The sequence below is a fragment of the Manacus vitellinus genome, unplaced genomic scaffold (assembly GCF_001715985.3).
Source record: "Manacus vitellinus isolate BGI_N305 unplaced genomic scaffold, ASM171598v3 scaffold_12_pilon, whole genome shotgun sequence".
Taxonomy (NCBI): Eukaryota; Metazoa; Chordata; class Aves; order Passeriformes; family Pipridae; genus Manacus; species Manacus vitellinus.
In genome coordinates, this window is record NW_021938949.1 from 15620015 (window position 1) to 15640968 (window position 20954).

Here is a 20954-nt window from a genome sequence, read left to right on the forward strand (position 1 = left end):
TAAAGTGACTTGTACTACAGAACACAGGAAAAAAAAAAAGAAAAAGACAAAATCATCAGGCTCAGTGATTGGTGAGCTCCCGAGACGATAGCACAGGTCAAAGAACTGAAATAAGAAACTTAAAAGTCTGCATTCAGTGCCTTTTGCACAGACAACAAAAGTTACTACGGTACATTAGAGGGTCTAGAGAAATTAGAAGGAGCCATAAAGGGAGATTTACAGCGTGAACTACAAGCGATTTAGAAAGAGAAGGAGCGATTACTGATAATATCTCCAAGACTTAAATGTTGCTCCTGTGCAGCCCGTTCGGCAGAGCTGGCCCAGATTAGCTGCACGCCTTTCTATTTTTACGTACATTTAAATTAAATAAATAAATAGATTGTCAAATGAGATTAGTTTAAAATATTTTCCCAGAAGGTGTCCAGGCTTTGAAGAGGAACACAGAAATGCTTTTAAGTACGTCTATTTGTTCACTGATTTCTTTGGGGGGTTGTTTGCTCAGAAAAAAAAAACCAAACACGTTCTGTACCGACACCTGGATGAATTAACAGGTTAATAGTTTTACTAATTCACAGTATGCATGCCACAGTACAACATTATTTTTAAGGTGAGCACATTTTCCTGCAAGGAATCAGAACAGTGCTGAATATAAAAATCACAGGAACAGGAACATTTTATCTATTTCTTTATCTGCGGTTGTCAATTGCCAGAAACTTCAAAAGCCAAGACAGACTGTGACAACTGCTATAAAAACAACCAAGTTAAGCAACACACATTAGAAGTTTTAATCATATTGAGATCGTCTCGTTTCTTACAAAGAAAGCAAATTCTGAACAGCCACAAGTGCTGCAGCATTTGTTGTACGACTGAACCACACAGCCAATCTTACAGACACAACTGCAATATTTTCCAAGGCAATGAAAAGAAAGCAGTGCACTATGCCACATCCTGCAAATCCTGAAAATAAATTACAGCTCCACGTTAATGAACCGGTTTGCTCAAACTCTCACTGGAAATGCAAGCACATGGACTGCACAGTGGCTACGCTGAGCTCTCCTGCAGCACACACACCTTTACACAGCAGCAAACATGCTGGGACTATAGGCTAAAATCTACAGTCCCAAAAGTCAATTTATTAATAAAAGATTGACATGGAGAGAGACACTACCTACCCACAAATACATCATCATCTTGAAAGAAATCAAGGGCTCTGTCAGCAAACAGAAGTCTCCTTACTTCACCAAGTATGTCTGGAAGGAAAACTGAAAACAGTGGGTAGAAATCTTGCCTTTTTCTGTCAAGTCCTCACAGTTCTCTTCTTATACAAGGTATTTTTTTAAGTTTGTTTATGAGAATAGCATTCGTTCAGTGGCTCTTTCTGCTTGTGAAGTGACTTGCTTCAGGCTGCCTTTTTTCTTCCCTCTTTCTCCCTAACTCAGTCTGTCCTTTCTTTACTGTCAGGCTTGCTTAGGTAACAATTCTTGGTGTATCTATTTAATGAGCAGGTCCGTGCACTAAAGGCAGCCAACTACATTGGAGAGAGAGAAAAAAAAAAAAAAAAGAAAAAAAATAGTAATAATAAATAAATAAATGGGAATATACCACTTCCTGATTATTATTATTATGGGATATACAGACGCCCCCTCCGCAGGAATTTATAGGAGGATTTCTAAGACGTCTTGAGGGTGGGGGGGGAGGAGAAAATCCTCAGAGAATAGCAGGTGACTCCGGTGGCACTCAAGCCATTACCTCTCCTTGCTAAAGGACCCAGTTCACAAATCCTGCATTTGAGAAATTTTTAAACTCAAAGCAAAGCTCCTGCAGAAAAGAAAGGAACATGTACTGCACCCTGCTTCTCCTTTATCTCTTTAAATGTACTTCAGATAAAAGCCGCATCCAGTCAGGTCAAGGCCTTTCCCAATCTTATTACGCTGCACAGGAGTGTTCAACACACTTTTCTACAGCCATCTACTGACTCCATGGTGTTATTGCTGCTGCTGTTCCTGCTGCTGGGAGAGAGCTGCCAGGGTGAGGAACGGGGGATGCGAGCAGTAAATCACTCCAGAAGTAAAGGTGTTTGCGCTAATTCAATTTATTTTTGGTAGGGTTGTTTTTTTTTTCCCTTACCGTAACACACGTTGTAAAACCAAAATCTGAATTTTGATTCGGGTATTTAATAAAAGTTAACAAAGAGAACTGGATCTTTTGGTCTTTTTTTTGTTAAGTTGGAGGGAGTTTATGCAAATGAGTGAGCATGGAAGGGACTTGGGGTTTTTTTGACCACAACTTATAGTTTTATCATTTGCTAAAAAAGGCTAAGAAATCATTTGCAGAGGTTGAGCAAGTACTTTTAAATCATTTAACTAAATACAATGTATTTAGTTAAATCGATCAACAGCATCCTCAGGTGAGAAACATTTTTACAAAGTAAAGAAGACAAACCCTTGGTCACTTTTAAGGCTGCATTATTGGACTTGAAAATCATCCCTGACCTTGTGAACTGGTAGCACATCACACCATGACCATAATATGCTTCAGGTATTGATGTGGAAAGCTACACACACAGTCTGTCTGCTAAGTGCACCAACTACTGGAGTATATACATAACAATTATAAATCAATAATAAATAAAAAGAAGTATAACGAAAAAACCAGCCATGGGATTGAGATTAAACAGAAATTTTGTCTTATTTTTATGTTTGATTATTTATTCATTATCTTTGGTCACAGACTGAGCACTCCTTCAGAAAAAAAATTCTTCTTTTTAACTAGAGACTCCTGTCCATTTACATATTCAGCCTAACCATATAAGGTAAAATGCCACCTAAATAATTAAAATGCTTTAACTAAATAGCATAATCGTTCACTGCACCAGGGCAGGTGGCAAATGGAGAGGCACCTGCTGAAACAGCCTGTAACAAGGAGACATAACAGCAAAGCAGGACTGGAGGGAGCAAACAAAAATCCATACTCCCAAACCAATGGGAAACTACCACCAGGGTGAAACCCAAATAAAAATAACTGCTCTAGCACTAACATTATTTAACAGAAAAATGAAACTATGAATTCATATTATACCTAACATTAAAATATATAGAGAGAAGTTTATATAGATAAAGAGATACATATAAACACACAGAGCTATTCATGTTTGACCTGCCAAATATTATGTCCAGGTAAAAGGTTGCTGCCTCTTTTATTGGAGGCAGAAGGGAAAGATTTAACATAGCAATTACTGAAGCAATAACTTTTACTGTAATGTACAAGAACAATACCATTTTAAATAAGTTTAGTGTAGTCTCATGAAGTAAAGCCACTTCCTTTACACAGATACACTTCAAGAGGAAAAGAAAAGCCTTTTGTCTACAGTTTTGAGTTGTTTAAATCAGTTTAAGCCCCAATATTCAGCATTCTAAATGGCCTAACTTGGTCACCTTTAAGCTGTACACTTTCACCTCATTTAGTCTTCTGCATAGTGCACTGTGTTCAGCAGTCAGTTACACTATAATAAACCTGGAATATCATGCTAGAATGAATTAGATTATAGTGCTTAGGCTGAAAATACATTTTCTGATAATGTATCTGCACATCTGCCAGCCAGCAGTTCTCTCTGATCTGTGCACCTCAACTGAACACAGCAGGCTTTAGAATTTTCAAAGACTGGGTAAAGATTTTATTAATATGATAAAAGGCTGTGCACAGCTATTGACTATAAATCACTCTTGTATCAAAATTTCCCTATTTTGGAGCACAGGCAGCATATAAAACTTCGGTGGATTGTTTCCCGAGGCTTTCAAGTAATCTTTCTGTATTCCAAATTCTCTTCATTATTAAATTGGTTACTCAATCAATTCTTCGTCTCTTATTCTTTCAAACAGGTGGAACAATTTCTAATGCAGCTATACAAAACCACTCATTTGAAGTGTTTTATTTTTAGTGTAGATATTATTAAATACTTTGTTCGTTTAGATCATCTGTAGTTTCTGCACAGGTAGAAAAACCTGGATAAAAAGATGATTGAAAACAGGTACATTGCTCCGGTTTTTGCACCTATGACTGAAGTTTAAACCAAACCCTGTGCACTAAGGTTAGTTCTTACCCATTCTACATTTGCAAACAGTGGCAAAAAAAAATGTAAATAGAAGGTACTGACCACAATAATCTTAACAAAGGCTGGTCCAAGACAGCTGACATCTGCTCCAGGTTAAAGGCTACTGAAATCAATGAGAATCTTGCTGTTCCTTTAAAAAAACAAGCAATCAGAAACTCTGTTACAAATTTGAGTATATGTTATTTGCTGATAACGGTCCATGTCCTCTGATGCTCCAAAAGACTTTATCTGAGGCTCTTCCACAGGTGCTTCAGACCACAGCATTTCTGTGCAAATAAATAATACCACAGCCTTAACTTTTCTAATCAATCAGAACATTATATATTTTCCCCCAGGGGATCACAAGGGATTGGTGAGATATTAAGGGTAGATTAAAATAGTTGCTAATAGCAAAAATGAAATAATAAATCGTGTATTCGTGATTAATCAAGACTAGTTACGTATGTGATCAGCACATTCTTATTGGCACCTAAGCAGTTCAGGTTTAAAAAAACCCAAACATAAAATCAAGCTCTAGATTCTAAGAGTTCCATTACCTTATTAAAGGTCCATAATTCATGGACATCTCTTGGCATATTTATTAATGACACAGGAGATGGGAAATAGCATTGATATTGCTGCTTACTGCATTGGAAGATAAAAAAAATGCAAACTAAGTTTTTCCTCCTTTAGAGGATGTAGGAGCTGCAAGAACATCAAAGTAATCTCTGTGCTCAATGGTATGATCTCTATTTTTCTAGGTCCTATACGAACATAGAGAAGGATATTGAAATCATATATTTGATTGCAATATGGATTGCAAAGACAAAACTTATTGACTTTAACAAGTCTATGTTTTCAACTAAAGTCTGTTCTTCAGAATTTAAATCAGAGGAGGGATTTAATAATTCTTAAAAAAAAAAAAAGCTTAATAAAGGAGGGAGGGAGTGTGATGGTAATGATTATGCTGACATTACTGGTAATGAACTGGTTTCTTTTACTTAAGCTTCACCAAGAAAAGATATCAATGATGCACGTGATACATGAGCTGCAACAAGACTAAAATCTCACATAATTTACACAGAACACAAAAAAATAATTTGAAACATTTAGAAAGCTAAAAATATTTGTGTTTGTGCTTAATTTCCACACTTTAACGGTCTCATCTATCATTATTATTTATGAAATGAAAAACTGCAAATGGTTAGGAGGTATGGTAACAAAACAAGCCCTTAATCTGCTCTTAAATCACTGCAGCGTTAAGGGGGTGGGTTTTGCTGTTGCTGTTTTTCAGGCTTTTGCTTTTTGGATTCAGCATAACTGCAGAGGAGCAACTGAAGCACAACTTTATGTATACTTCAGTCGGTTTATAAACTGGTCTGTGTTTCCACCACACAGTTTTTTGTTGGTTTTTTTTGTTTTTTTTTTTTCATTTTCAATTAATTTCTACTACTTTACCACTTCTGACGCTTTTGATGCAAGAAATTAGTTCCTGTGTTCATTTGCTGCACAACAAGGTCAGAATATAGTCCCAGGAAAGCCTGAGGAGCAACCAGCCAACAATCTGGTCATTAGACATCACCACAATTTAAAAATATCAAGTCAGGATTCCTGGTTGTTTGAAGAACTGTGTTCAGTGCACAGTCCAAGGAGTGACAAGCAGGACAGAGACAGATGGGAGCCTCCTCAGCTCCCACCACACATGCATGGGATGCTCACAGCTGATCATTTCCCATTAGACAGGAAAGTGAAACTTGCTTGCCCTCTTAGCACATGTTGGGAAGAAGCATGAGGGGTCTCACCCTTTGCCTGGTAAATTCACTCCATTTTTGATGTTTCTGGAACAAAGTGAGCAGCTCATTTCTCTCAGCATTCAAACTTCTATCCTGACAAGACTTTTTGGGTAGCTAAGAGACTATAATGAACCCAAACCAAGTGATCATTGTTGGATTGGTAACAGCTCAACCCCTTATCCATAATTTCAGTGGCAGGTGCTATTTGCTCCTGCTTTTTCGCTGGTTTTAGTGAGATCAGACTCAGTCAATAGTTCTGCCAAGGAAAACTCTGGCAGCCAGAGGAAAACCTCACATATTCTCTCCTGGTTTTAAGCTGTCATAACTGGGCTCCAGCCTCAGTCCTGATCAGGGAGGGTGTCACTGTGGGGTAATGATGGACTTGATTTTACTTAGAATAAAGTCTGTGAAAGAAAAATACCAGAGAATTACCACAAGGACAATGGGATCAGAACTTAGTGGTTACTGGAAAACATTGTTTTAACTAAATTTCCTGAAATGTTAGTATGGCTCTCCAATTTCCTTCTGGATAATGCCCAGGTGTTTCTGCAAACCTTCAGCTTGATTCAGATACTATGCTCATACAGATGACAAAAAGCCACAGATCTGGTTCAGCATGTAATCATTCACACTCCAACAAAGCAAGCTGGATATCAAATATTGAGTACCGGTAACAAGTGGCTCTTGATTCATCTGTTCCTTGAGAACTTGGATTGGTTGAATAAAACTGAATGAATTTAGTATCTCAGGATAATCTCAGAAAGCAGAAAAATGAAACTAATGTCATGAGAAAAATTACCTCCAGGCAAATGTTTGCTTAGCTTTAGTCAACATCTTCTTTCCACTGCCCATAAAATCTTTGATTCAAGAGAACACAAAGACAACTTACAGTCTTATAATGCATTTTTAAAATCCAGTACAGGGTATTTCCATCTTCACAGCAGGACACATAATTATATTCTCTTTAGAACAGGCTAAGTTGAAACCAACTATTGCTAACTATTATCTGTTTGCTGAAATACAGAAGGATTCTCTTTTCAAGATACTACACTCAAATTTGTTTTGGGTAAAGACCTTCTACCCAGTAGTAGAGCCAACTAATCCCATTCCTCAGCTGATATTGGCCAACATGCTGCTGCCAGCAGAAGCATAAATCAGTTCACATCATTTGATGTAGGGACATCATGGGGCAGGGGGGAGGGATGACATTCAGGTAAATAAATAAAACTTGCCACACTTGCACAATAAATCAATACAAAGTTATATCCATGACTTCTTTAAGTCATTTCAACTATCTTAAGGTAAGGTTTTGTTTTAAAAAGCGGGGTAGGGGTTAACATTTGATAATCATCGCTAACATGATAAAAGGTTGCTATTACCAATGACTTAAGGACTTCTTCCCTGTAATTTTCAGTTTATGAGTTTATAAATTGCTTTGTTATTTAGTGCAGGCTCCTTAAATCCTGAAGTCTTTATGCACTGGATGATAACAAATGGATCAGTTTTACCACTTATAATAGTTCAGTAAATCATGAAACAGTCTACCTTTCAGCAAAGCCATCATAGAGAACTTATCACAGCAAACCTATCAGTTGTTATTTCTGCCCATATACCTGACAAAGCTAATTCATGCTCTGTCTCCTTGGCACACTCGTTTTTTAACAAGGTGAGAACAGCCTGGTAACTGTATCATTGTTTTGATTTGGTGAGGGACCTGAATTTCCACAGGGTGTGCTAAAAGCACACCTCCTCCTCCTCCCAGGCTGATGTCAGTAGCGCTGCTACAACAGCCATGGCACGAGGAAGGCAAAAAATCTGCTCCCAGCCAGCTGAAATCTTGGGAAGAGCAGCAGAACCAGCCTTGCCATTAGGCTGCTCAGGATCTTCAATCACAAAATCAGAAGGGCCTCCACAGCACTGTCCTGGTGAAGGTGTTGCCCATCTCCAAGGCATGTAAAATGACAAACAAGTAGACACAGGGGCAGGGTTTTAGGGAGGTGCTGTAAGGGGGGAAGGTGTGTATGTTGTATGGAAAATTAAAACACTAAAATACCGGCCATTCAGAGAGAAAATAGGGCAAAGAAACAAATAGGAGGATTCACACATCTACAAAAATAGACAAGAATCACAGAATCTGATGATGCAAAAAGGTGATGCCAGAGGTGCTGGCTGAGAAAAGCACTGAGTTGACTCTGTGAATGAAACAGCTGAGTATGTAATTTTTATTGGGTTACTCACTATTGCTAAATTACCTGTCTCATTAAAGTTGGGTTTTGTGTACCATGTACAACTGCAGAGTGTGAAACTCTGTGTACACAACTGCTGGGGTACTTTTTACAGAAGTAGGTGCTGTGTTTAATAATCAGGGACCTCATGTGCAAACACTGGCACACACTTGGCACACTGAATCCCCCAGTCAGGTACACGCAGTCAGAGTGATGCTCTGGCAGTGGCACTGGTCTGAGAATAACTCTCTTCAGAATCTTCTTCTGATGTTCTGTTTGAAATTCCTAGTCCTGATTCTCAAGGAAATCAGAGACTGCTTGAGGAGCTGTAATGGCACCATCACATCGAGAAAAGGAAGCCGTGATGCTGCTCTTTAATAAATCAATGCCTCTTTGGCTGCCTTCCAGACCACAAAAACACTTGGGCATCTTTGCCTGCCTTTCATTTTGTGACTTGTAGGACTCTCTCCATCATCTTGATGTCTCTAGATATTCTCCACAGCCCTCTCTTTGTTTTTTTTTTTTTTGGCTTCTGTAGTGAGACTCACTGAACATTCCCCTTTAATAGGTCTCAGATTATGGTTTTCCAGCAACCCTTGACATTTACTGAAACCATCTGTGCATTAATGACAAGTAAGTAGCAAGACAACAGTTTAGTGTTTTCTCAATACATGCACTGTGCTGTATGTACATGTATGCCCAAATTTGGATTTGCAGAAGGGACTCAAATTATTTTGAGATCACTTCAAATATACTGGGAAACTTCTGCCCATCAGTCCAAACCAGGTGAGGGAACCCAGGGAATGTCAGGAGACAAAATGAGATGAAGAGTGCCTGCTTGGAGTCTGGTAGGGGCAATGTCTTCCTGTTCTCTTGGAGCATGACATATCTCTGAATGGATCTGTTCTTGTTCACACTGAACTCTTAACAGTACAAAGACTCATCTCTAGATTTAGAATTTCTTTAAACAGGATACGGTTGTTTTTGAAGGACAGGTATTTCTAGAAGAATTAGTGCAAGATGCAGTTACCTGTAAAGAAGCCCTTGTAGTTGAGTAGCTGCACATGCACCCTGCAGGTAAATGCACACAACATTGCTCCAAGGAACACCCTGAGACAAGAGACCTGTGCCTTGCTTTGCCCACAGTGACAGCAGATGATGACTAGGTCACTACACCCCTTCCAACATCCCCACAGAAAGAATTATTTTTTCTTTCTTTGGTCTAAAAAATTTGGGGAGTATGCAGCTTATTGCAAAAGGTCAAATTTGGAATACTTTTGCCTGCATGTTTCAAGCATTACAAAACCTGTCAAGCCTCTGATTCTACACCCACTTGCACAGCAACCCAAAGGCCAGTAAACCAGACAATGATCAAACCAACCTGTGCACACTTCAGACCACCCCACTGCCTTCTGGCACTGTCAGAAATTCCTTCAGCAAAGTGGAGCTGGATTCCCTGACTACTCATTCTCACAATTACAGAGTTCACTTATCACACAACTCTTTTGTCTGAAGTCAAAATACTCCCTGCATTCTCTCCTTACACCAGCTGCCCATTCCTTCAGTTATTAAATTGATTGTACATTAGAGATGCCATGCTTACCTCAGACACTCTCCATTAGGAGAGATCCAGCCTGTACACTAAATATTTAATTTGGGCTCTGAGATGCTCTGAATCTATGTATTCTCTATTTTCCTAGGGGGTTCATGGTTCATATCAGTTGGATACTTCTTCCCCAGCAACAAAATGCAAAGTTAACTATTTCCAACAGCAAATTCACATGTACTGACACTGAAACAAAACAAAATAAAACAAATTACAACTTACTCTGAAGACAGTGAAATTCTGGAAATATAACCTCACTCCCAAATCTAAATGTAGATTCTTCTGGTAGCATAGACTGAAAATACTTTTGTGTACATGTGAAAACTGAGATTTTTTTTTTCTTCCTCAGGAGGGAAATTGTCCAGTAGCATCACAAGGAGTGATTGTTTCTCACTTTACTGTCCCACCTTTCATCAGAGACAAATCACTGACGTGATGGCAACATTCTGATGCAGCCTGAGATTACTGCACAGTTCTGAAGCACTTCCCAGGACAAAACATTGTTGGCACTTTGAGGGAGACTGAAAGAGAGCAGCAGCAAGGGGCTGACCCAACATCTGCTGCTTTTGTCTTCAAAAAAAACTGTGCACATGGGAAAAAGGAGCAGCCTGTGTGACCACAGCCTTGGGAAACAGCATCACTACCCCTTCTCTCTGGGACAACATCAGTCCCAGTTGGGCTCCACACACAGAGCAAATTGCAAAATGCTGATCAAAGGCATCACAGTCTTTTACTGCTTCTCACCGAGCAAGACCTTGCTAAACCACAGCATCTTTGCAAACAAACAATATTAAAGCATTTCAAAAGATACTCTGATTTTTTTTTTTGACATATGAAATTTAATGTGCTGTTGTGGAATACCAGCAAAGAACATTTAGAATTGGGTGCCCTGCTTCTATTTAGTGACAGTCTCTTAAGTCCACACACAGCAAAGGGGTAACCAGCAAGGCTTCTTTTCCATTACAACCTGCACTTCAAACAAGGAAATTCCCCACGAGCAGAGCTCATTAATGCAATTCTTTAGAGGCAGCAAGACTCCAGACTGCAGTATCAGATTGCATAAAGCCCATCTGGCCACTCAGAGGGGATATTTTGTGTTGTTTTCCTCTGAGCATTCAACTCAGCTGCTCTCTGTGCACTGAGTCCCCCTGTTCACCAACCAGGCTGAATTAAACCCTTCCATGGTTATGGATATCAAAACAGGCAAGTCAAGGAGCACAAACACCTGATTCTTTCTTGGATTAAGATACATCTTTTAAGACTACTTCTATGCTGCAAATTCTGATCCACCTGGCCAAGGAAGGAATGTTCACTCCCTGTTTTCCCTGCAGTCCAGCAGGAACCCAAGCACCCAACAGGCAGAGATGTGCACCTGATTGTTGTACTAATTGCAATATGATTACAGTTGCGTGTTTACTCAGATTCTTTCTAGTTTTAATAACTAGAAAGTTATTAAAATAAGTTTTATTTTAATAAGTGTTTTCCAGCCCTTTCAAAATAAAACTTGGATGATCCTGAATGAAATGTGAAAACACAGTTTCGTTAAAAAATTTGAAAAATAGGATTTTTTTTTTCCCTTTCAATCTTTTCTAAATAAAAGTCCACGTTTTTCATATCATTAAGTATTTGGTATCATACAAGCCACAGAGTTCTCTAAAAATGGTAAAAGTCTTTTTGAGAGTTAAATATAAACCCTTATGTATTATCTTGGAGTCTCTAACACCTTTTCAAAACAGGAAATTAGTGAAAAAACCCCACTTTTTAGAATTATTTTGGCTCAGTCAGAAGTATCTCAATTTTAATGTACTGAATAGAATATGGAAACTAATTTTTTTTGCATCCAATACCTCTGAAAAGTGTATAATAAGCATTGCTTACTGTTTTCAAACCAGAAGGAACTGCATGGCAATGTTGGCACACCAAGACTGCTCTGCTCTGATGTCAACATGTGAACAAATTCTAAAATTTGGATACATACAAGTTGAGAAAAATGTTGTTATATTTTTAACACTGATGAATATTCAAAATATTTTACTGTCTCTCCCTGTAAAATAGATACTTTGGATATAAGCTTATCAGAACTGAAGGAAATCCCCCAATCCTATACTATCCTATCCACATTTCCACCTGAGCATGAGAGTAGGAAGATGACCAGCACCCAAGTCCTGCACATTTCAAGGGCTTAGGATAAATTAAGTTGGTAAGTTAATAGTCTTTCTAGATTTATATCTGTTTTTTTGGGATATTTTTTAAAAAAACCCCTCTGTTTAAAGGTGAAGGAGAATAGTAAACAGTTGCAGCAACAGACCTTTGCTGTATTTTGGATTACTACTTTTCAGGCAAATAACAGGAACTATTTTTCTTAATTGCAAATCAAACAACTACAATTAGATTTTAAATGTGCATTTTAATGGAAGTAGGACTGAAGTAGCCCAGGTGTAACATATCCTTGAGTTGGGAGCCTACTAAGTGAGCCAAAACTCAAAAAAATAAACTACCTTTTCAAAGGCATCATTATGGAACATGTTGCCAGGTTTTTACTTGGGAACTGTGGCAATATCACGTGAAAATTCCTGGGAGATTTCAATATTAAAGATGGGAAGTGCCAGTTACAGTGGGAAGAAAAAAAAAAAAGAAGGAGGGGTGAGTTAAATGATGAAGAGTCTGGATTTTTTTTCCAGTGCCTGCAGATTTTAGATGTAAATGTATGTGCACAAAACTGTGTGCCTGGAATTATTAGGAAGCAGAAGTATTTGCAATCTTCAATCCATCCTAAGTAGCAAACAAATGATGAGTTACCTACATCACATGAATTGACTCACCATCATCTGATCATGAAATATTGTGGAAATAAAGCAGGAGATTAATGCAATCTACCTTAAAATTCCCAGATACTGTGCTAAGTACAAAAGGCAAACCAGAAATTGAGGATGTGTCTGAACCAGAGACTACCTGGGCCAAAGGCAGTATCTTACTCTGTGCTTGTGAAGTGCCTGTAATTTATGGTGCCATATAAATGATTTTTAACAAGGATGAAAACAGTTGTAGAAAGCAGTAGTTCAGAGAATGGGAGGGGAAAAAAAAAAGAGAAATGAGCTGATAGCATATGAAGTAATCTATTGCACGAAGGGAAAACCAACCAAAAGGTAATAAAACTATTCATTATGTGCTCTTTGGAGGGCAGCTGCTCTCAAGTAGCAAAGTGACCTTGAGATGAACACCACTTTTTACTTCCACTATTGTACTCAAAGACATCTTAAGAATCCAAAGGCAGAGACAACTGCTGCATGAAAGAAATGCTGTAAATGGAACTTGTGAGCACAGAGGATATCTGTATTTTTGCCCATTACCTACGGAATAACAGATTCCATGGCATCTGATTACATACTCGGGACACATCCATAGCCACTCCTTCACATTAAGGGCTTAAATTTCTGGTATTAGTGGAGCATATAAAATGCCTGTGATATGAGGTACTTGGGTTTTATATCTCCCTCTCCCTGTCTAAGCCATACTGTCTTTAAAGCTAACAGAGGTGATCAAAGCTCCAAAACACACACCAGCAGGAGGAAAAAAACACTCCCGAAACAAGGTCAGCTTCTCCCAGGGGTGCAAAACAACAAAGATGCTACAAACCAGCAAAGCATTTCTGCCTTTCTCAACTTCATGGCTTATGAAATGCATCCTCTAGATCTCCTGCTACAAAAAGAAGAATACCAGCTGAGCATTTCTTTCAGCCCTCCATCAATTTGTCCCCAAATTGTCCACTGACATTGGTGATTGTCTCAGTCAAGGGGCACTTGGCCTTGTTGACCTTCATGAGGCTCACCTTGCTCCAGCTCTGCATCCTACCAGGTCCCTCTGGATGACTTCCCTTCCCTCCAGTGTGTGACAGCCCCACACAGCCTGGTGCCATCAGCAAACTTGCTCAGGGTGCCCTTGATCCCACTGCCCTTCTTTAGGATACATTAGGAAAGCATCAAAAAGACACATGTAAGCATGGGTGTATGTTTGCTGATGTTACTGTCCCAACAGCTTCTGTAAACACAGTGAAAAGTGTCAAACTCTGGCTAATTTTTCTAAAGAAATTTTTGCTGCAAGGCTTTGTGAAGACAAGACAAATTATTAAAGTTATTTTTGAAATTCTCTACTTCTCTTCATCTCTCTTCCAACAACAGGAATAGCTCCCTGCTCGAGCCCAAAACTTCAAGATGGTGCAAAACTACTGTCAGCTTGATAAAACATGGCTTGGTTTGGTTTGTTTAGTGTACCTTCTTTTTATTTCTTTATCCTGCTTCCTGGGATTTTGTACCAAGAAAACCATTCCTGCTGAACACAAAGAGAGACTTGGTTTTCAGGACAACTTGGGATTTTGCAGCAGAATAGAACAGACCACAGTCACTGTTTAAGTACTAATAAAAGATTGCAAGATTAAGAACAAGTACACACTTCTAAAATCCTGGCCAAAGATTTCACCCTTTATCTAACACTATGGTGGATGTGCATGTCAGCTACAATCTGTAGGACTGGATCTTTAAGCTGTATTTTATATATATATACAAATACAAAATATTGATATATGTTTGTATGTACATCCATACATATAAATATTGATGCATGCATCTGAGTTTTTGTTTAGGATTAACTTATTCTTCCTTGTAATTCTACTGCTTTGAAAAAATTTGGCAGCTACTTAAAAAAGCATAATCAAAGGGTTTTGTAGAGTGGTAAACCTGACCAGTGTAAACAAGAAAGGTTTAGAAGGATTTTACAGAACATAAAATGACCATTAACATCAACACTAGAACATGATGCCCATATTATAATCAATATTCCTTCATTCTCTCTACTTGAAAAAATACTGGTTCAAGAAGTCAATGTTGCCCAGTGACTGCATGTCCTAATAACACTACACTGTTTGGATATAAGATAAGGGTTTTTTCAGTTATTACAATATTCTTAATGTTTGTTTTGTTCCCTTTAAAAATCTAGTTGCTCTGTCAGTTATTTTCTATATAAGTAAATAATAGAAATCCACCATGCAGAAGGACCAAAGAGTATGTTAAAAATCCAGCCCAGCTACCTGCAACTGAAAAAGCTTTTCCTGTTTTTTGGGTTTTTTTCACCCTCATGACAAAGAAAAATAAATACTACAAGCCAACAGCACCTCCAACTCCAAACCATACAATATCCCCCAAACCCACACAACCCCCACCCAAGCCAGAAAAAACCAAAACCAACCAAAAACCTGCAAAAACCCAAAACAGTCAAGGGGAAAAAAAAAAAAAGACAACCCAAATTGCACTGTAAACTAGATAGTGTTTCCTGCTTGAATGAGGTGTGACATTAAAGGCACTATGATCTTTGCTAGTCAAATTGCCTAAGCAACAGCAGAGGTTGAAATAATAAGTCAGGATAGTATAAACACTGTTAAAGCTGTGCACTCAAAGGTCTGGTTTCAAGATGATCAAAGACAAACTACAAAAGCTGTGTGGAAAAAAAGAGCTCCCTCTCAGCAAACACAAACTAAGCAAGAAAACCTTTCTTCTTTTCTAGGCCAGCGTCCCCGACCGCAGCGAGTGTTCTGCAACAGAAGCTGGAGGAAGTCACTGCACAGAGTCTGTACCAAAAGTTGCTGTTCTGAGGGCAGAAGCTGCTCCCAAATCCAGGGGGGATCCAGTGTTGTGTCTTGCTCATGTTTGTGTAGCAGGGAAAAGAGAGAACCAGGGTATTGAATTCATGGTGGGCGCTGGTTCAGCCCTTGTGCCAACTAAATCCATTTCTTCCTATCCCTTCAGAAGTTTATCACTTCCTGAACCTTCACTACACTTACTGAACTACCTCCTAAAGCAATTCCCTATCCCTGGCTCTATATAGCTGTGAGTCTAAATACACACTGAGGAGCTGCTGAAATCCCTATAGTGCACTGCAACTCTAGATGGAATGTGCCTGTCACATTAAATGGATGGGTAGTTAGTGAAAACATTGCTTCAGCCCCACCAAATATTACTGTAATCCTTCCATTTCAGCAATTATGGAGCACCATACAGAGAAAATACTTGACTGTGCAAAAATCAAAGTTGAATTCAGAAGAAAGTGGCCTTTGAACAGTAGAAAATCCTCTCCCTGCTGTTCTCGGAGAGAGATGCCAAAACAACTTCAGGAGAGGAATGGAAGGTTTTCTGAAAGGCATTCCATCAAGAGCAGAGTCAGGACAATACCTAAAGGCCCCTTGACTATTCCTGAAAGAGTTTAAAGAACTCTGAAGTAAGTGGCACCACTATTCAAACATTTTTTCTTCTCTTGATCAAAGAGGTCCATTGGCAGTGAGCATTTGGAGGTAACAGTGAGCATGTGGAGGTGACAGCATCCTCCTGGGGAGAGGCGGTGTCACTTGGAGCATGAACCACAACAATTTTCATTACCTTGCCACTGTTATTTCTATTAATCACCATAACACTAAACAACAAATTGGAGGCCAGCATTAAGAGTCACTATTCTTGAGGAGGCTCCTAAAGTTTGCCAGGATTGCCAAGCAGACTGCAAGACAATTTTACACTTCTTTAGTTGCCTTTTTCCCCCCCGTACATATTCACATCAAGGGAAGTGAAAATTTAAATGAAATCACATCCTTAAAATTACCTCTTCTCCCCACAAGTTTGGTAGACCACTGACAATACTTTTATTCTTTTTTAGATCTTAGCTCCAATAATTCTTTCCCAAATTGTGATGTGAATTACTCTATATGGAACCACTGGGAACAGAGCTGGTAAGATGGGGAGTGAGATTACTCTAATTTCATTCCATGTCAATGTGTAATACAGATCAAGAGCCAAAAACAGGCCTTTTTGATCTCACCTACCTGTATCTTCACACTACACCTACATGGATGATGACACATGCAGCTCACTGCAAGAATAACTACAGAAACTAAAGAAAGATCATTTTAAGGTACTTGTCTAGCATGTCAGATGCAACATAACCTACATATTCCTAAAGAAAGGACAAGTAGTAAACACATCAAATTGATCCAACTCTACTAGTACACCTTAGTTTTTCCCCTTTTAACCCCTTCTCCTTTAAGAGAGGGACATATAATACTGAGTAGTTCCAGATTACTCTTCCAGGCAAAATGTACACGGGCTGTTTGCAAATGCAGACCAGAGATTTTTGGAAGGAAAGGCAAACAGTGACATTTTTATCAGCATCCCAAGCTGCCCAGTTTTGCAGAAATGCTGTGAATTACTGCCTTCTTTCTGATAACAAGACACCACTGACTCACAAAACAAGCTTATTATACACCTTTCTTTTCCTCCAGTCCAGTGTGGGAAGAGGTGGATTGAAAGCAGAGGTTCTTTGGCCAGGCACTACGTAAGTTCTGCCCTGCTATCACCCAAGTAAGTGATTTCAGAAAACCCTCATCTACTTCACAAACTGCTTCCACTCTGATTCTCTTCCTCTCTCCAGTTGTTTGGTTTTGTTCAGCTCAAACTGATCAAAAAATTAGCATCTGCTAATCTGAATCAAAATTTGCCTCCTCAGTGCATCAGAGGAACACTGTACACGAAAAATGTCAATGGATTATTCTTAGATCACCGGAGAAAGCTAATACCACAATGATGAGCTTCAGAACTTCAAAAAGTTTCCAGAAAAACTCATCCACACAGCTGAGTACATTATAAACCTGATGAATCAATGCACTGAACAAAACCACAAAAAGGGCTAAATACTGCAGGATTAGTGTTGCTTAAAAATTATGCTGGATGTAAATGCCTTTGCTTTTGTTTTCTCCCTACCTGGCGTAACTTTGATACATTTTTGGCTCCATGTCAGAGCTTATTTGATTTACCATGTAAAAGACAAGCCAAATAGAACAATACTGAATGCAAAAATTCTTTTTGTCTCCTTGAAAATTAGAGTACTACAAAAATATAAAAGTTGATATTAAATACAAGATGATAGTAAAACCCTGCCCTGCCCATTTTTCAGACCAGAGAAGGAACTCTGGCTGCATATAATGCATCTTGATAATAAGCACATGTGAAAGCAGCTGTTAATTAGAGCAACAACTAGGTCACTTAAAATTTCAGGTCAAGGAAGCTAATGACACCATTTACCATTAGACCTCGTTGGTATTCACAGGAACATTTATAAACCCTCCTAACATTAGAGTTTAAAATTGCTCTCTGCCCACCTTGGAGAGCTCATCAAGTGTTGCTGCACGAGGACCAAAAGCTTATATAGCACAACTCACGTCAGTGCAGATACAGGAGTTCACTTGAAACAATTATGCTGAGTTAATAGTGCAAAATAATAAATTATGAGTTGAGAGGAAGGCTGGGTAAAGCTTGGTGAGCTTTAAGTTAGCCTGTACATTTAAGTAATGTCCTCAGGCTATGATAAAAAAATAAAATGCTAGGCTAAAGTCAAAACAGCAAAGAAGGGTCAGTGGAAACAGCAGACAGAATTCTGAGGCTGTCACTGCCCTTTTTTAGAGCTTTATGTACTACAGCTTATTTCTACCTAAGGCTGGTATCCTGGTCTTCTTCACAGCCTTAAATAGCCTGGATCATTCCTGTTTCAAAGTCTGTTTTTCAGACCTAAATATGAGCAGAAAAGTGTTTTTAAATGATTTTGAGCAAGCTGTGAGTTCTGTGTCTTTCCAGGTCATTTATAATGCATCAGAATGACAATTGCATTAAGCTCCACACAGAGACTCATAAAACAGCAAGTGGCAGCAGGAAAGAGTCAGAGAAGAGGAGAGGGTGTAACTGTCCAAGAAGAGATTTATAAATCAGGATAAGATAACACAAAACAGAGTGAGGGGGACTAAACTATCATTATTTTCCTTAAAGGAAACACTGATGAAGCACAGTGCATGGATGGAGGCGGAGAGAGCAATAGTGAGCACTCAATTTGCCTTTAAAAACACACTGGTTGTTTAGTACAACTTGATTTAGAGGACAGTAGATTAGAAAGCAAAAAGAAATTATGGAAAAATGAAAATAATTAATATTTGAGACAGCACATTGCAATGAAAATCATTGCCAAGAGAAAGTAAAACTTGAAAAATGGCACTAATGCTCTGTTTATTTTTAAAAATCAGATGGAAATAAACCAAACTCAGCTTGTGTTATGTATCCAAATGGAATAAAAAAGCCCCAATCAGCCATGCTAAAGATAAAATTCCCAGAGTTTTCTGTATGATTTCTCACTTAATAATTCAAGTATAAACAGTAATGTCTAACTGGGAAATGTACTAGGTTGGTAGGGTGAATAAGTTACCAACTTGTGGTTTCTGTCCTTTGCAAATCTTGAGCATAAAGGGGTGAAAATACACTGGCTTCCTTAATTATTAGGATTATCATTCATTGTAAATATAAGGTATAATGGCCAGAGGCTCCAATGAGTTTCATTACTCTAAATGCTTTATTCCAGAACAGTGACACTCTGCTTTGCACTTAGAATTTAAAAGGCAGTGAAACAGATAAGAGGTGAGAAATGTCTGAATAAATGATTATAGGCAGAGTCAGATATTTCTTGGTATAGCCACACAATGTCTAATTATTTATTTACACTATTAGGATTTTAACAAGCCTTTCTTTTGAAACTTCTTTATGACTTGTAAACCAATGAATGACTAGGCAATCAAAAAAGGAGAGTGGCAGACACATATTCATCTTAGAATTAGCAAGGAGGGTGGGAGATAATATGTCTTTTTAATTTTATATTATTAGATGATGTAAGGAGAAGCTGGCTTAACAAACACAAGTGAATATTGGCATTTTATTATTTTAATCCTGTTTTCTTGTTCTATTTCAATTCTTTCAGTTGGGATGAAACAATATTTTGTTGTGGATAGACTGCCTCACATCCAAGTATTCACAGGTAGGTCACAAACCCCTAAAAATGAGACTGCAGGCCTGCAAAAGCTATTTCAGCCACTAAACACGACTTTAACAGCCCTGCTCAGCTGGAGAGCCAACCTAAAAGTGACAGGATGGTCAAGGTACACCCTCAGTGCTGAAGGTGCAGCATCTCCACACAGTATATTTAAATTTCACTGTGTTGCATCGCAGCAGACAAGCTGTGAAAACTCCAGTAGATCCCTGGCACTGGGGAAGGTTTGGATGGTTGATGACCAGGCAGGGGAAAGGAGAAGCTCTGTATTTTTTGGCTGTGTCTGTCTGTGTGAGACTTTTTTGGGGTTCTGTTTTCTGTCCTACAGCCCCAAGCTCTTCCTCTGGGTGGGGCATTGCTTTCCTGGCATCCCTGCCTCAGGAGCAAAGTTTACACTGGTACCTGTGTTTTGTGTCACAGGAACACCACAGGAGTGGTAGGAGATGATGTACCCACTTTTAGTAGGTTACAGATGTGGTTTTGTCTGTAGTTGTCACGTTCTGACATGACACAAAGCCCTGAGCTCATTGTTAGATGTAAATGTGTAATACTGGTATAGAAAGACACAAAATTTTTACTGCATCCCATTTTATCCACTACTTTGAAAATCCACACATTTTTCCTTGAAGAAAGTGCTGGCAGCCTCCTCACATTATATTTAAAAACAATGTTTTTCTTTGTTCAAGGAAGGAAATAAAACCAAATGAAAACTTTCTTTGTTCTCAAGGCACTGCTACCTCTTGAAAAGCTTGTCCTTCAGGTACTATTGCAATATTTTAGCTTTGACAGCTGCTCTGTTGAGACATGACTACTGATAAAACAAAGCTTTGTCACTCCAGCTCCAGTACAATGGCAATGCACATGTCAGCAAGAAAAGAATTGAGGACAATATGTGATGCATCATTCTTGCATAACTTGTTTACCAAAAATCCCATTACAAGTGTGGTGAGGACCAGCTGAAGCATCTCAATATGTTGGTGGAGTTAATCTAATGAAAGGCTGAATGTATGAGAACCCTGCACCATGTACTTCAAGATTAGAGTATGTTCTTTATACTTGCAAGTCACGAAGGCATAGCTGATGTTCAGTAAACAGCAAACAAAAAAAAGAAAATGCTGCTTTGACTATTTCCAACAACATTTTTGTTTGTACAGAAACTCACAGTTCCTTCAGGCCTCTCCCTCTCTACTTCCATAGGGAATTTCGAGTAAGTACTCGTCATGTGATATCAAATAAATGTAGGTCTATTAACCAACATATGGATGAAGAAAAAGCTTTTGTTTGGTCAGGGTTTTTTTGTTTTAGTCAAAGAAAGCTCTTATACCTTTCCAACCAAATAC

At 38.6% G+C, this 20954-nt stretch overlaps 1 protein-coding gene across 12 annotated transcripts in view; it reads right to left on the minus strand.

Annotated features, from left to right (window-relative positions):
• RBFOX1 (RNA binding fox-1 homolog 1) overlaps window positions 1–20954 on the minus strand; it is a 1012766-nt gene that overhangs the window by 345305 nt on the left and 646507 nt on the right. Inside the window, exon 1 of one of the 12 annotated variants that reach the window (XM_018067487.1) lies at window positions 1173–1465. The exons of the other annotated variants lie outside the window; for them this stretch is intronic. Coding sequence (XP_017922976.1) covers window positions 1173–1190 — 18 coding nt within the window. The 5' untranslated portion in view covers window positions 1191–1465. Of the gene's footprint in view, window positions 1–1172; window positions 1466–20954 lie in introns of those variants that run through there. 12 annotated transcript variants of the gene reach the window in all.